General features: G+C 35.3%; 2 protein-coding genes across 8 annotated transcripts in view; one reads left to right on the plus strand and one right to left on the minus strand.

Annotated features, from left to right (window-relative positions):
* The first annotated feature begins 5811 nt into the window (after window positions 1-5811).
* Window positions 5812-7576, plus strand: LOC146732755 (uncharacterized). The gene is made up of 2 exons (XM_085491938.1): window positions 5812-7018; window positions 7506-7576. Exons 1-2 carry the CDS (start codon window positions 5812-5814, stop codon window positions 7574-7576), a joined length of 1278 nt encoding a protein of 425 aa, XP_085348064.1.
* Window positions 7577-11223: 3647 nt separating this feature from the next.
* Window positions 11224-23099, minus strand: part of LOC100372675 (uncharacterized) — a 52423-nt gene continuing 40547 nt past the window's right edge. For 4 of the 7 annotated variants that reach the window (XM_085492331.1, XM_085492336.1, XM_085492333.1 and 1 more), the window contains 5 exons: window positions 22360-22535; window positions 20493-20774; window positions 19719-19793; window positions 14955-14996; window positions 11224-13053 (listed from right to left, as the gene is read on the minus strand). In XM_085492331.1, coding sequence (XP_085348457.1) covers window positions 12886-13053; window positions 14955-14996; window positions 19719-19793; window positions 20493-20774; window positions 22360-22535 — 743 coding nt within the window. In that variant the 3' untranslated portion in view covers window positions 11224-12885. The remainder of the gene's footprint in view (window positions 13054-14954; window positions 14997-19718; window positions 19794-20492; window positions 20775-22359; window positions 22536-23099) is intronic. The other 3 variants (XM_085492332.1, XM_085492335.1, XM_006818707.3) reach the window with 3 other exon arrangements.

The raw sequence follows: 23099 nt of genomic DNA on the forward strand, positions 1-23099 counted from the left end.
GATATACTAGTATCACATGGATATGTGTAGTCGTAGTCGGATGGTTGAGGTGATATACTAGTATCACGTGGATATGTGTAGTTGTAGTCGGATGGTTGAGTGATATACTGGTATCACATGAATATGTGTAGTTGTAGTCGGATGGTTGAGGTGAAATACTAGTATCACGTGGATATGTGTAGTTGTAGTCGGATGGTTGAGGTGATATACTGGTATCACATGAATATGTGTAGTTGTAGTCGGATGGTTGAGGTGATATACTGGTATCACATGAATATGTGTAGTTGTAGTCGGATGGTTGAGGTGATATACTGGTATCACATGAATATGTGTAGTTGTAGTCGAATGGTTGAGGTGATATACTGGTATCACATGAATATGTGTAGTTGTAGTTGGATGGTTGAGGTGATATACTAGTATCACATGTATATGTGTAGTTGTAGTTGGATGATTGAGGTGATATACTAGTATCACATGTATATGTGTAGTTGTAGTCGGATGGTTGAGGTGATATACTGGTATCACATGAATATGTGTAGTTGTAGTCGGATGGTTGAGGTGATATACTGGTATCACATGTATATGTGTAGTTGTAGTTGGATGATTGAGGTGATATACTAGTATCACGTGGATATATGTAGTTGTAGTCGGAAGGTTGAGACGATATACTAGTATCACATGGATATGTGTAGTCGTAGTCGGATGGTTGAGGTGATATACTAGTATCACGTGGATATGTGTAGTCGTAGTCGGATGGTTGAGGTGATATACTAGTATCACGTGGATATGTGTAGTTGTAGTCGGATGGTTGAGTGATATACTGGTATCACATGAATATGTGTAGTTGTAGTCGGATGGTTGAGTGATATACTGGTATCACATGAATATGTGTAGTTGTAGTCGGATGGTTGAGGTGAAATACTAGTATCACGTGGATATGTGTAGTTGTAGTCGGATGGTTGAGGTGATATACTGGTATCACATGAATATGTGTAGTTGTAGTCGGATGGTTGAGGTGATATACTGGTATCACATGAATATGTGTAGTTGTAGTCGGATGGTTGAGGTGATATACTGGTATCACATGAATATGTGTAGTTGTAGTCGAATGGTTGAGGTGATATACTGGTATCACATGAATATGTGTAGTTGTAGTTGGATGGTTGAGGTGATATACTAGTATCACATGGATATGTATAGTGTAGTCGGATGGTTGGGTCATATACTAGTATCACTTGGATATGTGTATTATATGTACATATCGGATATTTTGTCTTTTACGCCTTGATGAGTCTGTCACAGGGTTCACAAAGAATCACGTGTAACTGCCCCTTAAAAGAAAAATAACATTGCAAACTCCGAGGTTAGTATTAAAGCCAATCGGCGAATTTTGCAGGGGCTTATTGCCAGTAGCCCATATTCTCGAAACCGTGGCGAAATGAAACATTAAGCTCAGTGGTTAGTTTACGCATCTTTTAAATGTGTTTTGATTCACAGTGCATTCGGCAATCGACTGCAAGTCAGTTATGTGAATATGAATTGCATTCACTAGCAGCCGTACTAATGAACAAGTTGAAATCGCATTTAACGGTAGAAATATGATAATTCTTAAAATATCTACATTTCTATGAAAGGCCTCAGTACTCTATATTGTTTTAATTTGTATGTAGCTGTTGTTGTATTTTCTGATTTAGTAGTAAGTGCAATATATATTTCATTAAATGAGTGAAACAAAGACGTGGAATTCATCACCTAAACTGAGTATAATAATTTGTCAAAATAGCAATAGAAAATAATATTTCTTTGGCATTACCCAATCTCATTTAATATACTTATTAGACAACAGAAAGACAGACAATATGCAGGGTTACATCCTTAAATGACGATTCACCGTGAATGGAAGGGGTTCACTGCCAAGTTGAAGCTCCTTGTGTTGGAGAGGTATAGGTACATTCTGCGCTACGGAGTTCTCATTTCAAACTGTTTAAGCCCTCTTTTCAGTGTAATGTAGAACTATGTCTTATTATGACAACACATCTTCATCAAAATGTCGAAATTTGAATATCCATTTTAGTACAATTTACCCAAAATGGAGCCTGAGTTTTAAGACCTTTTCTAATATAAATAAGAAGTGGAGTTTAGAACACCTATTAAAACATACCATCTTACATATTTCGACATTGAGTTTGCAAATAAAACATTCGCTTGAATGGTATCATCACACTGCTGTCATTTGAAATAAAATTTGCACTCTGAGAGAATTTATAAAACGTTATTAGTGTACTGGAAAATGCCATTCTCTGTAATAGCACGGACTGTGACAAAACGTGAAACCGTGAGTTCTATATAAGTTTGTTGAACGTAAATAATTCCATTACAGCATTAAAACATGAAACTTAGTGCTGATGGTCAATTCAAATAATGGGTCAAATATTTTTTTAGTCTATGAAGACGAATCATGTATATTTTATGTAATAGATTGAGAGTTTCCTGTCACCCAGATTATTTGGAAATCTGTTTTTCAAAGCTAAATTTAGATAGCACCGCAGTTCTATTCAACCCATACATTTATAATTATAAGCAAACGCTGTTTTATTTTAGAATTATCTTGCGAGCATCATTGTTTGTTGTCATCAGAGTACTTCGCTAGGACCTACAGGACTCTATAGTAAACGTGTCGCTCTCCATGACCAACTTCTACAAAGTACCGAAAAATCTAATTGTTGAAAACATCACTACCGGTAAGTTGAAGATTATGAATTGGAACTCGAAGGCCTCAAAACACATTCTGTGCCCAGGAATATAACGGCACACGGCGTTTGAATCAGTCACAGTACCGACCGTTACATCGCGAGTCATCGAATAGTAGCACCGCAAACCAAGGGTCATTCAATAACCAAACACTCCCTTGCTCCCTTGCTCTGTCCGACTGTGTGCGACCCGAGTCCACGTCGCGAGCTCAGTTTCTATTTACGAAATACCAAATATATTGATACTAATGGGCCCGGCAACGTTAAATTATAATGTGCCACAACGCCATTGAACAATCAATACGTCACTTCCTGAGTCCTATTCGTGAGGTCGTATCTGTGAGGTTCTATTCGTGAGGTATATAGCGTGCGCATACATCAATTGAAAAAATGCGGTTAAATGTCAACCGGAAGTTAGCTATATTTAAACATCCAATCATCTTTTCTCCAGTTATCCAACACGGCGTTGTCTACGTTGTCTACGTTTTCCCGTACAATTCTCATCTGCCGTCGGCAAAACCACGGCAACTTCACTAGCCGACCTCAACCTGTCTTTTATCAAAGCACAGTTAATACACACAGTTATAAAGGTAATTATTCCATATATGTGTTTTTATCTACCATATTTTTTATCTAGATACAAATTCACTCAACTGTATGAATACAGGTGACATATAATGTTCGACCCGGAGATCCGACCACCGCATACTTTCCAATCCTTTCAAAAAAGACGATATCGGTCCAATATATGCATTTCATTTCCGCTGTAATAACGTAATAGTTACGCTATACATTGCACTTAGAAAGGAAATTATAAACTAATGATTATTTCATCAAATACAAATATAATAACGTGTTAGCTCCCATATGCGTATTCACAAACCCTTGTTCCACCGAAATCTCAAAATATATGATCAGGACGAAATTGAGCGGGTATTTACCATATGGTTGTTAAAAGACTGACTAGATTTCAGAGATTTTGGGAAACAATCGAGGCAGACTGAATTTGTCTGAATCTGACTCGACCATAAATCCGACTGCCTCATTAACAATTGATTAAAGCGCGGTGGTCGTCGCGCAGCGCGTGTTCCAATTTCATGTAAATAAACAATGTATTTTACACGCGTTGTATACGTCGCTATGAGTCCCATATCGAACAGGACGCGGCGCGACGACTGCCGCCCTTTAATGTTGACATCCCAATTAGACAATTTTATAGCGCCCCATTGTTTGAAGTGTGCACACACGTGATTATAAGGCGTGGGATGACGTTAATATTTATATTCAGTTGTGTGGGTGTTCTGTTACGGTATGGTTGATATGTTGTGGTGTGTAAGAGTGAGAAGAGTGCAAGTTGATGGAGGATATTTCTGGTTTACACTTTGTTGACCTGCATGACTAGTGCAAGTAGTGGTTGTAATTTTTGTTTCCATTAAGTTATCAAATATTGTTAATATTGCATATTCTGTTATGCATTGTTCTTTAGAAACAGGGGAAGATTTTACCCAGGTTCTTGGAACCTCAAATATTTTACCCTTATTATTTAGTGTTGTATACCTTGAAACATCGTTAATCTTTAACAAGGCATTTGTCTAACTATTTCTGATTAGCGCTGTCACTTGGTCACTTGCATTATCTTGCCTAAGTGAGATTTTCAATTTCAATAATCTGTTGTTATATCGAATACATAGAATATCCATGGTAATCCTATCATGACAATAATTATTATTGCAATTTTTATGTAATCTACTTCTTGTTTGAAACATGAAACATGGTTTTTGTAGGCTATAGTTCTGGGTTAAAATGTATTTTTTGTTAAGTAATATTTTTCAAGAATTTGAATTTGATCTGTAGGTAAATGTGCATCAAGTCGTTTTTTGCATAAATAGTTAGACATTCAGAAAATCATTGTGTATTCATATTATAAGTTGTACTCTTGTATTGTATGAACTCTCCATACTTCGGCTTTAACGGATATCAAAAATGATCTGTAATGTAAATTTGTTTGCAAAATTTTTAACCTTCTGGAATTAAACAGACCTATTATGTTCACCCTTTGCAGTTACGCTGTGACCAGTTACCTGGTCTGTGTACCATTTCAGTTAACGTTTTTAACTAGACAGTTAATAGGGTAACAGGTCACAATTCAGTTGATTCGGAAACTTAGGATAACCGTTGAGTGGAAAAGTCAACGAAATATCTCGCGAAAAAATGCCATCTAGTTACGTTAATTCACTGGTATGGTGTTTATATATTACATTTTACAATAGTTATAGATTTTGAAATTCACAGAATAAGCGTGAAGGTGGATGGAAGCAGAGAACCACAGCATTTTTGTTTGGGCACAGAGTCACCTATATAGTCACATTATTTTGAGGGATATTATTTCGAATCAGGATCAGACCGAGGGCCACACTTCTCCAAATTTACAGACATGTACTTGAATAAGATTACCATACTGGAACACATTTTCAAAAATGATCGCCATAATTAAAATGAATGTGAATAAATATACAAGAAAAAAATCTAAATCTAAAGAGAATGAAGTTTAACTCAACATAGACATGGTGTGTACTGTACAAGTTATTAACTGAGAGGCGGATTTAATTGCAAATCAACTATCTAAATGGTAAAGCGTGGGCTGTTAAGAACATTTGGCTTAAATATATTCTTATTACCGATAGAATCAAAGTGTAAGAGTTTCTGTTTACGTGAATTGAATGAAGAAGCATTGGACTAGTTTAGCGTGTATTTAGTTTTGAAAGTTTAAATGGGAAAACTACAATTAAAGGGTAAATCTCGTAACATTGAACCGTTACAGAATAAGTTATTTTTCATGTTAAAATACGTTGCTCCAACTGTAGAATGTTTGAAATTGTATCATTGTTTTTATAGCGTGCATTTGTGTTTTTTGCGAGATGACTGATAATTTTTAGTGGTTTTCATACGTTTTATCATTACCATTGTATATGTGCACACTTAGTGTCACATATTTCATTTGTGTACTAACTAAGTCGAATATATTGCCATACTATTTTTGTTGTTTAGATTTACATTCATCATGGCAACATATAAGAAAGTTCTTGCTCTGTATACCTCTGATTGGGAACGTCGTAAATACAAGTCGTTGTATGACCGGATCAGACAGGATAAAGAATTAAACTACGAATTTGTGTTTGTCACCAGTGACAGTGGGTCTGTACTGGATCTTCTTCAGCTTACGAAGAAGTGCTCATTGATGGTAACCACGCACCATATAGATATTGTTCTCAGCGCAAATGATTCCACTGCCCTTGTCCATGCTGCATTAGCTGAGACGTTTGAACACATTAATGGTCCTTCTGTGGAATCTACATTTCTCGCCTACCATAAATATTATACCAAAATGATGCTCGATCAAGACCCTACTCCGTATAAATACGGTATTATTCAGGTGGACACAACAAAGGAAGTTATGTTCAAAGTAGCAAAAGCTGTCACAGGAAAGAACGGTTTATTCATAAAGCCCACGACCGGTTGTTGTAGTGAAGGTACTGCTTGTTCAGATTCCGTGGAAAGTTTCCAATCGATTGTTCAACAAATCAGTTCACTACCCAAATCGAAATTTGATGTGGAGTTTATCAAGAAGTATATGAACGTGAAGTCATATCCTTATGCAGTACATTGCACTATTATGCTAGAAGAACGTATTCGTGTTGACAGAATAGTTCAAGCCGAATGCGTCGTGCAGGATGGTAAAATAATCCATTGGGCTACGGTTGACTGGCTCCATTATCAAAATAAACACTGCAAAATTGGAGCAATTACTCCTGCTGATCTCTCCAGTGATGAACTGGAACGTCTCTGGAAGTGCACAGATAAAGTTGTTTCCAAGATGATTGAATATGGTTATAATAATCAGTTCGTACACTGCGAGTTTTTTATGGTGGATGGTAATTTCAAATTGATTGAGGTGAATGGACGTATCGATCCTGGCATGGCTGAGGTCTATGCGAGTGTGTATGAACACGGTGATTCATGGCAGGCACTATTGTATCTTGGAAGTGGTAAGGAGGTCATTGCTCCTAAACACAGAGGAATACTTGGGATGATTGGTTTCATTCCAACTTTTGCTTCAGATGTAGCTGAAAACCTCCTTGATTTCGAAAAAGTGGCTGTACATCGCGAAATCGCTCCACTGTGTTCGCCAACAGATATTATAAATCAAACATCAGATATAAATCCAACTGTCATAGCTTTGACAAATCTGACTGGACACAGTATTGAAGGTAATGTCCTCTATATACAGTAGTTTACCAATGTAATATTATTATGGCTACTGGCGTATTTCAAACACGTGTCTGAAATGCATTTCGAACAAGCGTTTGAAATGTGTTTTAGGACTCGTTTGGCAAAGGGCATCATACCAAATCAATATCCAAACTCTCAATCTATTAAACTGACATTACAAGTCTTAAAACGCGATATAGAACATTTAAACGAACTGGTGAACATATTTATCTTTTAAATTACCATTCCAGTATAGTTATGTTTGGATTTCACTCTACTTGAAAACTAACATGAAACAATTACAAATTATAATTTACAGGGTGTTGGAAAACTGACCTCACTTTTTCAGTGCAGCTGTAAACATTAGTGATAATTATTTGCTTCAATTGTGATATGATTCTTGTTTCTTTTCAGATGGCATTATCGTAAACTAAATAGTTGTTTAGAGAATACTCAACAAATTTGTTTACGATTTTATTTCCACAGATTTAAAGAGAAAGCATTATGATCTTAGCAGACTGGTATTGAAGAAGCCAGACATGTCTCCCTGGGATTGATTTTTAAAACATAATGATGTTAATTAAATATAGATATGTATGAAGACGAATTACGGGTAGTACATTACAAACCAAAGTTATCTAAAACTTAGTGAATACTCTTAGAACCTTTACTAGGATAATTTCAGCTGGAGTTTAAGGTTTTAGACAGACTATACCATTATTGCTAAACGTTGAATATTAAATCACTTGCAAGTGAAAAAATATGGTCGCATGGTGACGACTCAAGGATTTTATGTAACATTGGTTTTGTGTATTTCCAAGACAAACAAGGTCTTTTATACCCTTTACTGCAATCGAAGTCGTAATATGTTATACATATGTAGACACATTGAAATAAATCAGGGCATATGCTTTTGGGCAGTGCGCTTTGGGGTTGAATGGCACTGTTTTTTTATCGCGAGATACAAGTGCTGTAGATTTTCTCTGAATGTCAAAATCATGTTTGATTTCAATATATTGTGTTGTGTTCATATAATGTTTTGAAAATTACATACTGCTTTATTGTTTGAGTGAGTGTGGAAAGGCAAACAAGATTTTATTTCTAAATTCTTCAATGGTTTAGTGTAATTTAATTTTGCTGCCCATTTGTTATATGATACATAAACAAACAACAGATTGGTGAATCTCAATAATCTAATATATTGGCATCATACATTTGTAGTACCTTATTTAAAGCGCGGTAGTCGTCGCGCTGCGCATGTGCGATATATATGGGTCTCATATAAACAAAGATGGCGATTTTGACTGTTGCGCAGATCAACGAGTACGAACATACACGTTTCCAAGCTTTAATTAGGTAATTTTCATGTGATTGGAAGGTATCGAATGAGTCACCGGCGGTAATCAGTGCAAGTCGCGCCCAGGTCAAACCTCGTACTTGTGCATAAATAGTTGGATTGTGGGAAAATCAATGTTTATCAACACGAATGTCGAACATGCGCAGCGCGACGACTACCGCGCTTTAAAGCTACTGAGCCTCAAAGAGTTGCAGAAGTTGTGTGATGATGCAAGTTGAGGAAACGTGACTTGTTTTTGTTTAAGGACAAATAAGCCATGCATGTCATTGTCACCATTAGTTTTCAAATTTAAATAGTTTTGTTTATAGTAATATAGTTTGAACATAAACATGGCATAGATCCAGAAGCTGATGCTTGATTATGATATTTTAACATCAGTGGCTGACATTAGGTCATTTTGTATCTAAGCATCAAACGAGTATTTTTCCACTTTGAGAGAAATTGCTCTGGAACAGCAATAATTGAAACAAAATGTCGGCCATTTTGAATACATCTGTATATCTATGATGCATAATGAATATATAAAATTAACATAATCAAAGCATGCCAGAGATATGGCTCTAGAACTGCGTTCATTAAAACATAGCTGAACTCTGGTGACCTTGCCCTTTGTTATATAATATTATTCCCTTTATCAAAGTTTGCTCAATATGAATATGCATTGTCACAATTAATTTTGAATACCAACAAGTTTTGGGGTGGGAAAGCAGTTTACCGAATGTACTTGATAGATATAAATATCTTACAGTAAGTCAGATATTTTAGTATAAAAAAAATGTCTCGTCTCAGAAAAAAGTGCTGCATTTAGACGTGAATAGATTCATAAAACATGCAAGTTAACAGAAAATCTTAGCTGGCTTTTGTCCAAGTATTTTGTACAGGTGTCTGTCAACAATTAATGATTCACTGAGACAAATATGAACTGCCTTATAATCATTGTACAGTGTATTTGAAAAGTAAAAAAACGCGTAAAAAATCATTCTGTTCTAACAGCTGAAATAAATTCCTGTGAATTTTCATTTGTCAAATGAACTGTTTGTCATATACAGAATTCATATTTTCTTTTCAAAATGTGGATGCAACATTTTGCTTTTCATGTATTTTTTATGTATTTTTGATTTGATAACTTTGGACTAAACAGATTGTCTATTAGTTTCAGATCTTGATCAAAGTTTGGCACCCAGTTCATATGAGTGCTTATATTGATTTTCTGACATCTTGTTTTCTGTAAACATTTTATTGGTAGGTTTGCAAATGTGTATCAGACTGTGCAAAAACTCTCTCCATGAGTTGGTTTTGAAACCCAGTCTAGTATTCCCATGGGATTTGGGAGATACATTACCAAGGATATAATTACAAGATAAATGATTTGCTTCACTGAACACATACAACAATGCATATTTCCACTGAGATCGGTGACCTTTGAATGTGTATTACCAGTGATCAGTCAAGTAGAAACAGTCAGACTCTCTAAATGTTTGCATGATATTTCCATACAGGACATCTGTCGTTCGTACTCAGGGAAGACTTTATACTGATGAATAAGGTGACCAAGTTTGATAAAGTTTGGAATAAAATTAGTAAAGTTATTGTACACACAATAACAATTACATGTATTCCTTTAATATACCTTTCCCTTCCATCTTTGATGGCATGGGTAAGGTAAAAATAGGTGCCAGTCAGCCATTTGGAATTCGATCTAAAAAAAATAATCAAGGAACAATAATGTCTAATGTATGTACCAAGTTTGAATGAAATCCATCCATAAACGATCCGGGTCTGGAATGCCAGAAATGATTTTTGAGCACAAAAATGGCCACCATTTGGCCATTTAGAACTGGATGGTCAAACCAATTTGTATAATTATTAAATGATGTATAATGAATATATAAAATTTGAACATAATCAGACTGAATGTCTGAGATATGGCACTAGACCACATTGATTAAAATAAAATTGTCGCCAGTGTGAAGCTTAAATGTAATCGATACAGGCATATCTAAGACATAGGTCTGTATGCATAGATGCACAAGCGTCAGTCTATAAGTCCCAGTCTTCGGACTGTGACCGAAAGAGGACTAATAAATCAGACCTATATACAAGAAAAGTGGAATAGCAAAGATGAGATGAAAGAGCAATTTGAGTTATATTTCCGAAAGTTGAATATAGTAGTGACATCACGATTTCAAAACAAGAGAAGCCCCATCAAACATTATTTGGAACAGAGACTACAGCAGGAAAAACTGATTATGAAAAAACACACATATTGATTGCATCTAATACGCCAGTAGAAACAGAATGCATATTTCATTTCAAAAAGATTCAAATTTGTAGAATACATTAACAAACGAATCGCTAATACAATAGCCAGAGTTCATGCTAATCTAATAACATAAAGAGAAGATTTACAAGGTTGGCAAAGGTCAACGTAGTGGCTGTGCTGAGATAACTCCGCTGTTAGCAATGCACATTTCAATCAAAAAATTGAAAATATCGTCGAAAAAAACCTGAGAGAGAACCACATCTGTAGTACCTATATGTATATCAAAGTAATCGGACTTGCAGCTTTCAACAAGATGTCGAAAATATCACTTTTTGCCAAAAATATTCACCAAGATTAGAGAATTAAAGATATCACCTTGAAATAAACAAATCTGAGTGAGATCTACCCAAGGTACAAACATATACAAGTATCAAAGCAATCAGGCTTGTAGTTTTCAAGAAGTTGAAAAAGGAAAACTGACAATCACTCATATGATTAGCTCTGCTCAAAAAAAATCAATAGCGAAGCTAAAAAAAAGGTCTGATATATATACATGTATAGAAATGTAAGAAGTGAAGCAAACATTTTTTTTTTAACAAGATGTGTTTTATTTCAGACATAAGGAAAGCATACGTCAAGAATAGTATCCCTCCTATACGTCACAAGTAATTATAGGATAACATCAGTTTCGAAGTGGAAACAGACATTGGGGGAGTAATTAACCTATCAAATCAAAGTTCAAATGTCATATGGTAACTACTTCTGTAAATATATTGTCACAAACATTAATTTCAATAAATTATACACAGGAGTTCAATATAATTGGTCTGTGAGATTTTGAAAGATTATAAATATTACAAAAGGCAGCAAAAGAGATCGTATCTGTACAGCAACATACATTTGGTACACTGTAAACTGGCTAACATGACAGAAAAAAATCAACATTGCTGCGATAAAGCGACGCAGATGTATTCAATATGATCTTCTGTGACATACGCAAAATACATTTGAATGTCCACTATGTGGTGAATGACACTTTAAACAAAACATTAATTCTGAATCAGGGGGAGAGACGAGGGTCACTAAATGTAAGAATGTAAATTGTTGAGATCCAAAAAAAAAAAAAATATATATATATTTTTTAAAAGTCTACCATTGTAGAAAAATAATAAAATCTGTTGATGGAAATTGGTCTGATTGCTGGTTTAAACCCACGTTGAGGGGGGGGGGACATTTTACTATTGCTGCTAAGCACAAACACATCACAAACAATCTGAATTGCAAATAACCCTATAATTAGTATATTAACATTTGTCAAGCTGAAAATAATGTATTATCTAGATATCATTTGATAGGTTTTGAATTAACTATAACTTCGTATGGTGTAGCAACCATACATATACTTATTAAAACATTAATTGTTAGCATGAATTCAATTTAAAAAGTCAAGAGATGAACAATGACCAGATTCTCATCAGGAGTTTTTGTTGAACAGACAAAAAAAAACTTGCTTATAAAGATCCACCTCAATCTTTATTTCAATTATTGCAATTGATTCTCGACCTCAGTACAAAGTAATGTCAACTGCACACGCTTTTGTGTATGTATTTGAACTGTGAAGTTTTTATCAAATCAACTTTTAAAAAAGTCGAATACAGTGCCAGCCAGGCATGATTATTTGGCTTGACACAAATTGGCATGAGGCAAATGAACCACAATTTAACACTAAATGAAACAGTTTGTGAGAATTTGAAAAAAACCACCAATGATGATATCTACAAATATTTACTTAAAATCATGGGGAAATTGACAACTTTAATTACAAGAGAGATTCAAAAAACAAAACAAAAAAATATCAGATGTGTTAATTTGTGTCAGTCCACTGCTTAATGTAAACTGGCTCCCCTACCAACATACACGTTAGTATCTCCAGTCCTGGTGAAGTTAAAAATGACAGCATAATACAGTTAACTGCATACTGGCTCAAGAGTAGTTCAATCTTGACTTCATCACATGTAGGCACCACTGATCACAATGCTTTAATCGGTTCACAAACAGTTGGATTGATTCAGCCACGAATATTGGGTTGTTTATTACAGAGTTCAGTTTGCTCGGATGTTTAGCTGTATGGGAATTAATGAAAAACCCGCTGCGAACCACCTGGTCAGAAGTTAACAAATCTATAAGATAATTGGCTGAGCTGGATATCCAATAAAAAGAGCTGAAATAGATCACATCACTGTGTGTTATCTCTGGGTTGGGTACTGTCTTCTCTTGTGTATATTGTAACCCGTGTGTTTGGCAGCTGCACCGGGTTGAACATTCTGCTGCGACGCAAATGCATTAGGATTAAACATCAGTGGTCCAGGAGGTGCAGCTGGTTCCGGCTGCTGCCAACTGGTCTGGTTACTGGACTGCAACGAAACACACATCGTAATTACTATTACAATTCAAAACCAGAGCTTAATACTGAATCTACGCAGTGGTAGGATGAACAGAACACGTACTAATCTGTGTGCCTGCAGAAATCCTTCAGGGATTGTCAATATGAGACTGGCTCATAAAAGTGTCAGTCAGCGTAGTGTTAAGCCTGCAATGCACATCGGGATAACTTTGAAGTACCGTAAAATCTGCATTAGTAGCCGCATCCCTAATAGAAGTCACACCCATTCTTTTTAAATAATTGAGAACCAAAAATTCACCATTTCTCACATGTGTAGATGCTCTAATAGAAGCCGCAACCTATCTGTTGTATTGTACCATTTTAATAGCAGCCGCAGCTTCGAATACAGATTTTACAGTACTAGTATTATTCAAGACTTGGCTGATGCTGTTTTTTTCCCCATTCCTTTCAGCTCTCTGCGGAAGTTTTCAGCAGACAATGCGATAAACAAGTGCCGTTGACGACAATATCAAGGTATACTGCCAATCACATATGAAGTAACACTTGTGTGGTAGCCTCCAAAGTTTTATGGAGATGCACTTTGCAGGAAAGATATCATTTGAGTTCCTCAGAGAAGACTAATTACGGTCTAGATAACTAGGGTTCATAATATTTACTTGATAAGACCCAATACACAGAATGAGTTGATGGTAATCAGTACAGTTTATGAATGTCGATGCACTCAAAGTGGATGCACAGTTTTTTTTTTTACATTCTATTGGTTATATACTAACATACAACAAACTACTGAAACTTTATCTTTACAAACAAGTTTGTTTAAATATATTTCCTGACACTTTGCAGAAATGTTCCAACCGGACGGATCATGTTGTACTTATCCCCAGGGAGTCTCGTGTATTAACCCTGTAACCTGCATAAAGTTTATTTCAAAGTTTATAAATTTACTAGTAAAGTTAGAAATTACAAAAGTGTATGAATATTTGAAACATTTTCGTACCAACTTCTATTGTAACTACAGTAATCGAAACACAGAACAAAAGATTTTAACATTCATGCAGTCACAAAAAAACACAAAAATTTAATGTACACTTCCAAGACAATGAAGGATTTAAAATTACATATGTACATTTAAATAAAAAAAAAAAGGAAATTCTAATTTATTTCAAGTTGTGTATCAAGTTGTATAGAAAAATTACAGTGAAAATCGCTAAGATTTTGTCATTGAGATACATTTTTTGTAGCTCTGGATGTTGTAAGATTAGAACACCTGATTACCTACTTCCTTTCAAAATATTGTGTAGACTTTTGTCTACAGTGTAAATATGTTAGTACAGTACACAAATTCTGTCGGTAAACAAGAATATTTTTAAACAAAGTATGTAATCAGTTGTTCTAATCTTATAACATCCAGAGCAGTCTCAATGACAAACTGGAAAAATGTTTACCAATTACATACAACAGTGAAACACTTTACACATTGAGTCCCATCATTTTTTCCTCCGAAATTGATATGCAACATTTCTCATATTTTTGTGCATTTTTCTTCAATATTTTGGAGCAATTGAACATAATTTCTTATTGGCTACTATGCTTGATCAAAACTTGGAAGAAAAATAGGAATAGGCACACTTTATTTTAGGAAGTGACAACAGTTTTGGCACTCAAAGCAATAAAGTAAAAGAAAACTGGGTATGATACAAACACTTTCTGTCACAGTGGCTAATCAGCAAATGCAAACTAATAAATAGAATGCAAAAAAGCCACATGTGGTATATTCAGATGAAATATATAACATTCACACAAAACCATTTTTTTGAGAAATTAAATAAGACAAATTTTAACCAAAATGCCAACTAAAATACAGTTTTCTACAGAGACACATATTATAATGTTGTCATAGTTACTACATACAGCAGATAGATCCAATGTAGTGGCAGCGGTTGGAGCGTACCTCTGAACAAAGTGGAAAGGGCACATAGCAATTAGTATGCAAACAAGTGTGTTTTGATACTTTCAGTGTCAGAAGATGTTCAACACAGAATATACAATATAATTTAGTCAATTATATAATATATTGTTAAAGGCTGGAAAATATTTACCATGTAGCACTATTTTAAAAAAGCTTTAAAAAAATGGAGTTCATGAAAGCAATTTTGAAACCAGGCAGAGGCTGAATTGTTCTGGCAGCCATTTTGATATCAGAATGAGGCCGATTGGTTCTGACAGAACTTTTGATGTCAGAAAGAGGCTGAATGGTCTTGGCAGCCATTTTGATATCAGAATGAGGCCGATTGGTTCTGGCAGAACTTTTGATGTCAGAAAGAGGCTGAATGGTCCTGGCAGCTTTTTTTGATACAAGAATGAGGCCGATTGGTTCTGGCAGCCATTTTTGATATAAGAATGAGGTAGTACAAAACCGATGACAAGAAAAACACAATTATGTATTGTATATGTGAGTGTGCAAGAAAACATGATGTAGTTGCTGGATATGACTTTTGCATAATACATATAGTATACTACAAGAAATATTCAAGATGAGTAAATCTATGGTTTATTATCACAAATGTTTAGTCAGATTTGTCAGTCTTGTTAGATATCGGATGCAGAAGCTGAAAAAAAAACACATCTCTAAATATCTTTTATTTTTGCTCTCATGTAGTCCCAACTTCCTTAAACATTACCGTACTTCCCCGAGTATAAGCCTAGGGACCTGAACATGTAAAATCGGGAAAATTAGGGGGTGGGCTTATACTCGAGGACCACCTCAGAAAAGATAATTTTTTTTTGGGAGGGGGGGAATTGTAATCCTCTTCCCAACCTCGAAAATCATCCAAATTATATTTTTCGTTCACAGCGCCAGTCTCGGAGAAATATTACCACTTTTTGATTTCCACGACACTTTTTACAATGAAGAAACAAATATTTTCATAAAAATAGACACGTTTTATTACAATTCGGTTTACATATCGTCTGAATTTACGGTGCAAAAATGGGTAGGGTCTGTAGAAAAACTGTCGAAGGCAAGATCTTTATCATTATCTTCGTTGTGGAATGTTTTTGATCACTCGCAAACTCTCGATAAAAAGCAATTTCCGCCATGGTGTTTTTCATCATGATTTGACCTGAACAACTTCCTTTGACCTAACAGGTCATGTCTTTCGTTAACCAATCAAAATGCTGTCTTACAGACGTTTTTCCGATCATTGACGAAGTAATTTTTTTAACGTAATGCGGAAGTGAATTATTGCAATGTTAAAATGCGATCTGATTTCGACAAAAAAACGGTGATTTTCGAAAAGTAAACTGAGGGAGGGAGGAAGTATTTAAACGTTTCACGGTCGCCAACAAGTCATGTCGAAGAATAGTTTGCTCGTTCACATCCCATTCACAAAGGTCTCAATGGACACGATTATTCGGAAAAGTAAAACGATGTTCAATGACCATTTTTGGCTTTTCTAAAACCACTACTCAAAAGGAATATGGATTAATTACTTCAGTATTGCAACATTGGGATTCATCATGAGTAAATAACAATAGAAAAGGTGTGAACCATGTTCCGTACGTTCGCCAGCCATGCACAATTAATGCGAGTTTTCTCGGAGGAACCAAACTACCGAACCAATCACGATTATTATGCAATGAAATACACTTTTAAGTGCATATTTTAATAAATGTCATCGACGCCCGGTAAAAAAACCCTGGGCCTATACTCGGGGATGCCCTCAACTTGTTAAATGTCTAAAAACAGAGGGTGGGCTTATATTCGGGGAGGGGCTTATACTCGGGGAAGTACGGTAATAGTGTGAAATGCGAATAAGATAAACTTCCAACTGTGCTACTACTGCAAATAGTTTGCTTTATCATGTGAAAAAACAAACTGAGGATAGGATTTTAAAGATTTTGAGCAATTCATATGAGCTCTTCAACACAATAACACTCCCGGGTCCTCTTGTTCTTAAAAAATAAATGCTAAATGACTAAAACACAACAATTACAGCACAACTAAAAACAAACTGACTGCTCTGCCAGAAGCACATGCGCTTTAGTAAGTAAATGACAAAAGGGAGCAAATGCAAACACAAACACATTTTTGGCTTACTTACACTTCTAATCAGAGTAAATACAGTGAATGGAAATCAAACTATTTTGATATGAAGGTAGCGAACAGAGAAATCTTGTTTTCTAGTGAGGGGAATTAAAGCTTCTAATTAAGTGATATGTACATATGGAAACAGGGATGGTTTTCATAGAAAACATTATCGACATGCTAACACTTCTTCACATTTTGATTTTGTTATTATTTTTCTAATCATTGATAAAATGTTCAGCTGTTTCATCATTTAGCCGATAATATATTTATCTTTTTTATCATCTCTTTTCCTTTATGCTCTGAACATTCCTTCTCTTTAGTGCGGTGTGGCTAATCAAATTGATTTGTCCATCAAAATTTGTTTAAAGCTTTCGAAATGTACAGTAATACTATAAAACAGATGTAACAGTTTGGGTATTCGTCTTGTGACAAGTCATTGTCAATGACACGTCCCCGTTCCGTTCATATTTGAGTGACATATACATTCAAAGCAGATCATGACCGAAATTGCAGACCACTTTCCGTGGTCTGATCCGAAATGCACCTGCATATGTACAACAGATTGTACTAAATCTGAACAAAATCCATCCATGCATGACTGAGATCTGGTTCCGGAATTGTGAAAATACGTGATTTTGATGCATTTTCGGCCTTAAAATGGCCATCATTCAGCTATTGTTAAGCGGATCATGAAACAAATGCACATATCTATTTGTGACATGATGTACCATGTGTGTGTGAAGTTTGAACTCGATCAATCCAGGCATGTCTCAGATATGGATCAAGAACTGATTTTTTAAAAACAAAATGGCCACCAGTCGGCCATTTCGAACTTGATCCGAAAAAAAAAATGAGGTGCATCAAGGTCCTATTATGTTTAATGTATGTACCAAATTTGAACAAAATCCGTCCATGCATAACTGAGATCCAGGTCCGGAATGGTGAAAATGTGCGATTTCAATGCATTTTCGGCCTTAAAGCGGCCGTCGTTTGGCTATCGTTAATGAGATCATGAAACAAATGCACATACATATTTGTGACATGATATACCTTGTGTGTGTGAAGTTTAAACTTGATCAATCCATGCATGTCTCAGATACGGATCAAGAACTGAATTTTTTTAAACAAAATGGCCGCCAGTCGGCCATTTCGAACTTGATCCGGGAAAAAAAATGACGTGCATCAAGGTCCTATTATGTTTAATGTATGTACCAAATTTGAACAAAATCTGTCCATGCATAACTGAGATCCAGGTCCGGAATGGTGAAAATGTGCGATTTCAATGCATTTTCGGCCTTAAAGCGGCCGCCATTTGATTATCGTTAATGAGATCATGAAACAAATGCACATACATATTTGTGACATGATGTACCTTGTGTGTGTGAAGTTTGAACTCGATCAATCCAGGCATGTCTCAGATACGGATCCAGAACTGAATTCTTTAAAACAAAATGGCCACCAGTCGGCCATTTCAAACCCGATCCCCCCAAAAAAATGACGTGCATCAAGGTCCTATTATGTTTAATGTATGTACCAAGTTTGAACAAAATCCGTCCATGCATAACTGAGATCCGGGTCCGGAATGGTGAAAATGTGCGATTTTGATGCATTTTCGGCCTTAAAATGGCCGCTATTCGGCTATCGTTAATCGGATCATGAAAAAAATGCATGTGCATATGTCCCATATAATGTGTGATGTATGAGTGAAGTTTGAACTTAATCGGTCCATGCATGTCCGAGATACAGGTGATCACGGATGGACGCACGGACGGACGCACACAGGGCAAACCATAAGTCCCCGTTTTCGGACTACGTCCGAACGGGGACTAAAAAGCCGAAAACATCAAATACCATAAATACGTTTCAATTTTGCTATTTTCCATTGTGGCACTTGCATATGTTTTGCTCGCACTTTTGCTCGCATACTCTTTAATACATAGTAATAAGAACCAGTAGTTTTAATAATAACGTTGTGTGTTGCTGTTTGTATTAAATTTACATGTACATGTTGCTATTACCGTACTTCATAAGCCCCTCCCCGAGCATACAACTGTATACACACATGTCAGCAAATTGTAGGGCACAAGGCCATTGTATCAACAGCAGTGGCCTAATTTCCATGAAAATATATTGGTTAAAAGGGTACATTTTCCTGGTCGCTACCTTATGGATTAGGGAGTATTTATTGAAAAGAGTTATTAAATGTTAGTAAGTATTACATCTAATTACAACTATTATGGGATTAAAAGTGTTGTATTGTAACTATCTGGTTATGCATAAATGAAAAGTCTGACAGACTTGCATTGAAACAGCCAACTTGTTAAATATGGCTTCCATGCAATGTATACAACTTGTTTAAAATACATTGTTTACACAAAGTTCAAATGCACGTTGTATTGACTGCGGGACTTGTTGTGCAGTATCACCCGCACATTAAATGAAAATAAAATTATGTCAGAATTTTGAATCGATACAACCAGAGAATTACAACGATTTTAGTAAGGTGTTAAATACAAAATATACTAATGGTTAATACTTTACATAAATAAAGACGTACCACAACTACAAACATTAAAAGCATGTACCTGAGTACTGGCGTTGTTATTAAAATGTTGACTGACTTCATAAGACAGTGAACTTAGTGAACTTGACCTGGACAACTAAGAAATTTAACAGAAAAAAATGGAACGATGGAATGAGAAGACGACAGAACATACTTGTTTAATCACAGACAACATGCAACAATGACCACAGTTAAAACAGGACACACGATATGGGTAAGAACAAGACTCTCGTGTGTGAATAGTGCATTATCTCGCTATGAATATTCAGCGGCTTCAAGGTGATTGGCGCTGGCCACTACTCAGGCAGAAACATATTGGTTGCGAGAACAGCATTACTTGATATGAAATGTTGTTCAACACGCATCTCCGGAGATATTAGTTGTATTCGTTCAGTTTTATATATTACTGTAAAATACTTGGAATTTATTTTCACTGATTTTTGGCGAGTTGAATGTAAAATATAGGAAAAAAGGTATATTCGCTGGATTTTATTTTCACTGAATCACTCCTTCAGCGAAAATAGCAAAAATGAATTCCAAGCAAAAATAAAGTATTTATAGTATGTTCAACATTCAGTACAGAGACAGAGTTCTCAACAATGAGCTTAGATGCGAGCAGCATGGTCTTACTTAAAACCTGTGTACATCATATCACACATACATAATAACTGAAGCCCAAATATGGAGTGAACTAAAAACAACTTGTACTAAAGATGACTCCTCATTGGCTAATTGTCTTAGCCAATCAGAAGATGCCCTTTTTTCAGTAGAGATTTCAGGTCGTATATACACTTACATTATCTTCTTTATCATCACTGGATTGAGGCGGTTTTGGATTAGTTTGTGTGAACTGCGGAGGCTGAGATACTTGTGGTTGCTGCTGCTGTTGTGTTTGCTGTGGTGGTGGCTGTTGCTGAAACTGAGTCTGTGGAAACTGTTGCTGCTGGTTTGAATCATACTGGTATTGCTGTTGATGTTGTTGTTGTTGTTGTTGTTGTTGTTGTGGCTGTTGTTGATAACTAGCAGCCATGTCCCATGACGGATTTGAAACTCCAAAAGCTTGCGGGTTGAAAAACTGCTGTAAGAAAGTGAGCAAAATTCTAATTATGAAAACAGATAAATATTTTTCATGCAAAAACTGTTCATGTTTGGAAATTATAATTTGTTAATAATAGACGACTACATCTAAACAAATCTCAGTGTCATTAATTTAACAAAACATAGTTGAACTCTGGTGACCTTGCCCTTTGTTACATAATATAATTCCCTTTAACATATTTTGTTTCAATATAAATATGCATTGTCATAATTAATTTTGAGTACAAACAAGTTTTGGGGTTGAACCAACAGTGGGGAATCAGTCTACCGAATGTCCTTTAAAGATGTAAATATCTTACAAAAACATTGGTGCCTTATTTGTTTAATTATTTTAAGGGACGTAATTTCCAGTTTTATTCAAAGTAATTCAGATATTTTAGTATAAAAATAAATGCCTCATCGCAAAAAAAAAAGTGCTGCATTTAGACGTGAATAGATTCATAAAACATGCAAGATAACATAAAATCTTAGCTGGCTTTTATCCAAGTATTTTGTACAGGTGTCTGTCAAAAATTAATGATTCACTGAGACAAATATGAACTGCCTCATTGTGTGACTACTGTATTATATGAAAAGTAAAAAAAACACTCTTTATGAATAGCTATCATGTTGCAAGCTCTGCTTTGTATGCAAATCAACTTAAATAGTTGGTGTCCAGTGGAGGGAGAAGTCAACAGTACTGTTGCCTCCTGAGAAACTACATCTTCAAACACTGCAATCTTTGAAGTGCGTTTTTAAACTAGTATTATTCTGTTCTAATAAGCTGAAACATATTCCTGCGAGTTTTCATTTGTCGAATGAACTGTTTGTCAAATACAGAATACATATATTTTAGAATAATTTTCTTTTTAAAATGTGGATGAAATGTTTTGCTTTTAATGTATTTTTTATGTATTGTTTTTGATTTGATAACTTTTGACTAAACAGATTTTCTATTAGCTTCAGATCTTGATCAAAGTTTGGCACCCAGTTCATAGCAGTGCTTATATTGATTTTCTGACATCTTGTTTTCTGTAAAGATTTTATTGGTAGGTTTGCAAATGTGTATCAGACTGTGCAATCTCTCCATGAGTTGGTTTTGAAACCCAGTATGGGATTCTGAGATACATTACCAAGGATATTATTACAAGATAAATCATTTGCTTCATTGAACACATACAACAATGCATATTTCCACTGAGATCAGTGACCTTTGATGTGTATCACCAGTGATCAGTCAAGTAGAAACAGTCAAAATATTTTATCAGATTTTCTCAATTTTTGCATGATATTTTCATACAGGACATCTGTTGTTCAAACTCAGGGAAGACTTTATACTGATGAATAAGGTGACCAAGTTTGATAAAGTTTGGAATAGAATTAGTAAAGTTATTATGCACACAATAACAATTATTAACGACGACGACAACAACGACGACGACGACGACGACGACGACAACGCCTGACAAAATTTTTCCCTTAATATACCTTTCCCTTCCATCTTTGATGGTACGGGCAAGGTAAAAACAAATTGAATGGCTTTTGCGTGGTCAAACATTGTGAGCGAGCACAAAATTGACAAATACCTGTGTTTGTTGTTGTTGATGTTGTTGCGTGTGGTCATGAGGGGATAATTCAGAAACCTGGCTAGCTGGTGTATGTGGTCTAGAACCAGGATTACCAATCTTTGGCTGCTGCGAGTCAGCGCCATCCTCTGGGTTGACATGTTTAGCATCTTGGACCTGTTCTTCACCATCGTGAACTGGGAAAAAAAATGTATCAAGAAATGAAAGAAGGTAGTACCACATAATGTACAATTTATATTTGTTAATTTTCAACAATAGGACAAAAAATCAGAAGAAATGAGAGGAGAAGAGGAAACCACAATACACATCACAGTGTCACCAAGTGTTAAAAGAAATTTGCAAGAATGACCATCTTTTTGATGAACACTCAAATATTACAGCATTGCGAAAGATTGCATGTACATATAGAAGTCCTAATCTTAACATAATTTACATAATTTCCAGGCATAACATAATTTGCATAATTTCCAGGCATAACATAATTTGCATAATTTCCAGGCATAACATAATTTGCATAGTTTCCAGGCATAATATAATTTGCATAGTTTCCAGGCATAATATAATTTGCAGGCATAACATAATTTGCATAGTTTCCAGGCATAATATAATTTGCATAGTTTCCAGGTATAATATAATTTGCATAGTTTCCAGGCATAATATAATTTGCAGGCATAACATAATTTGCATAGTTTCCAGGCATAACATAATTTGTATAATTTTCGGGCATACACAATTTGCAC

Source organism: Saccoglossus kowalevskii, chromosome 17, assembly GCF_978046115.1.
Source record: "Saccoglossus kowalevskii chromosome 17, keSacKowa6.1, whole genome shotgun sequence".
In the NCBI taxonomy this organism is placed as follows: Eukaryota; Metazoa; Hemichordata; class Enteropneusta; family Harrimaniidae; genus Saccoglossus; species Saccoglossus kowalevskii.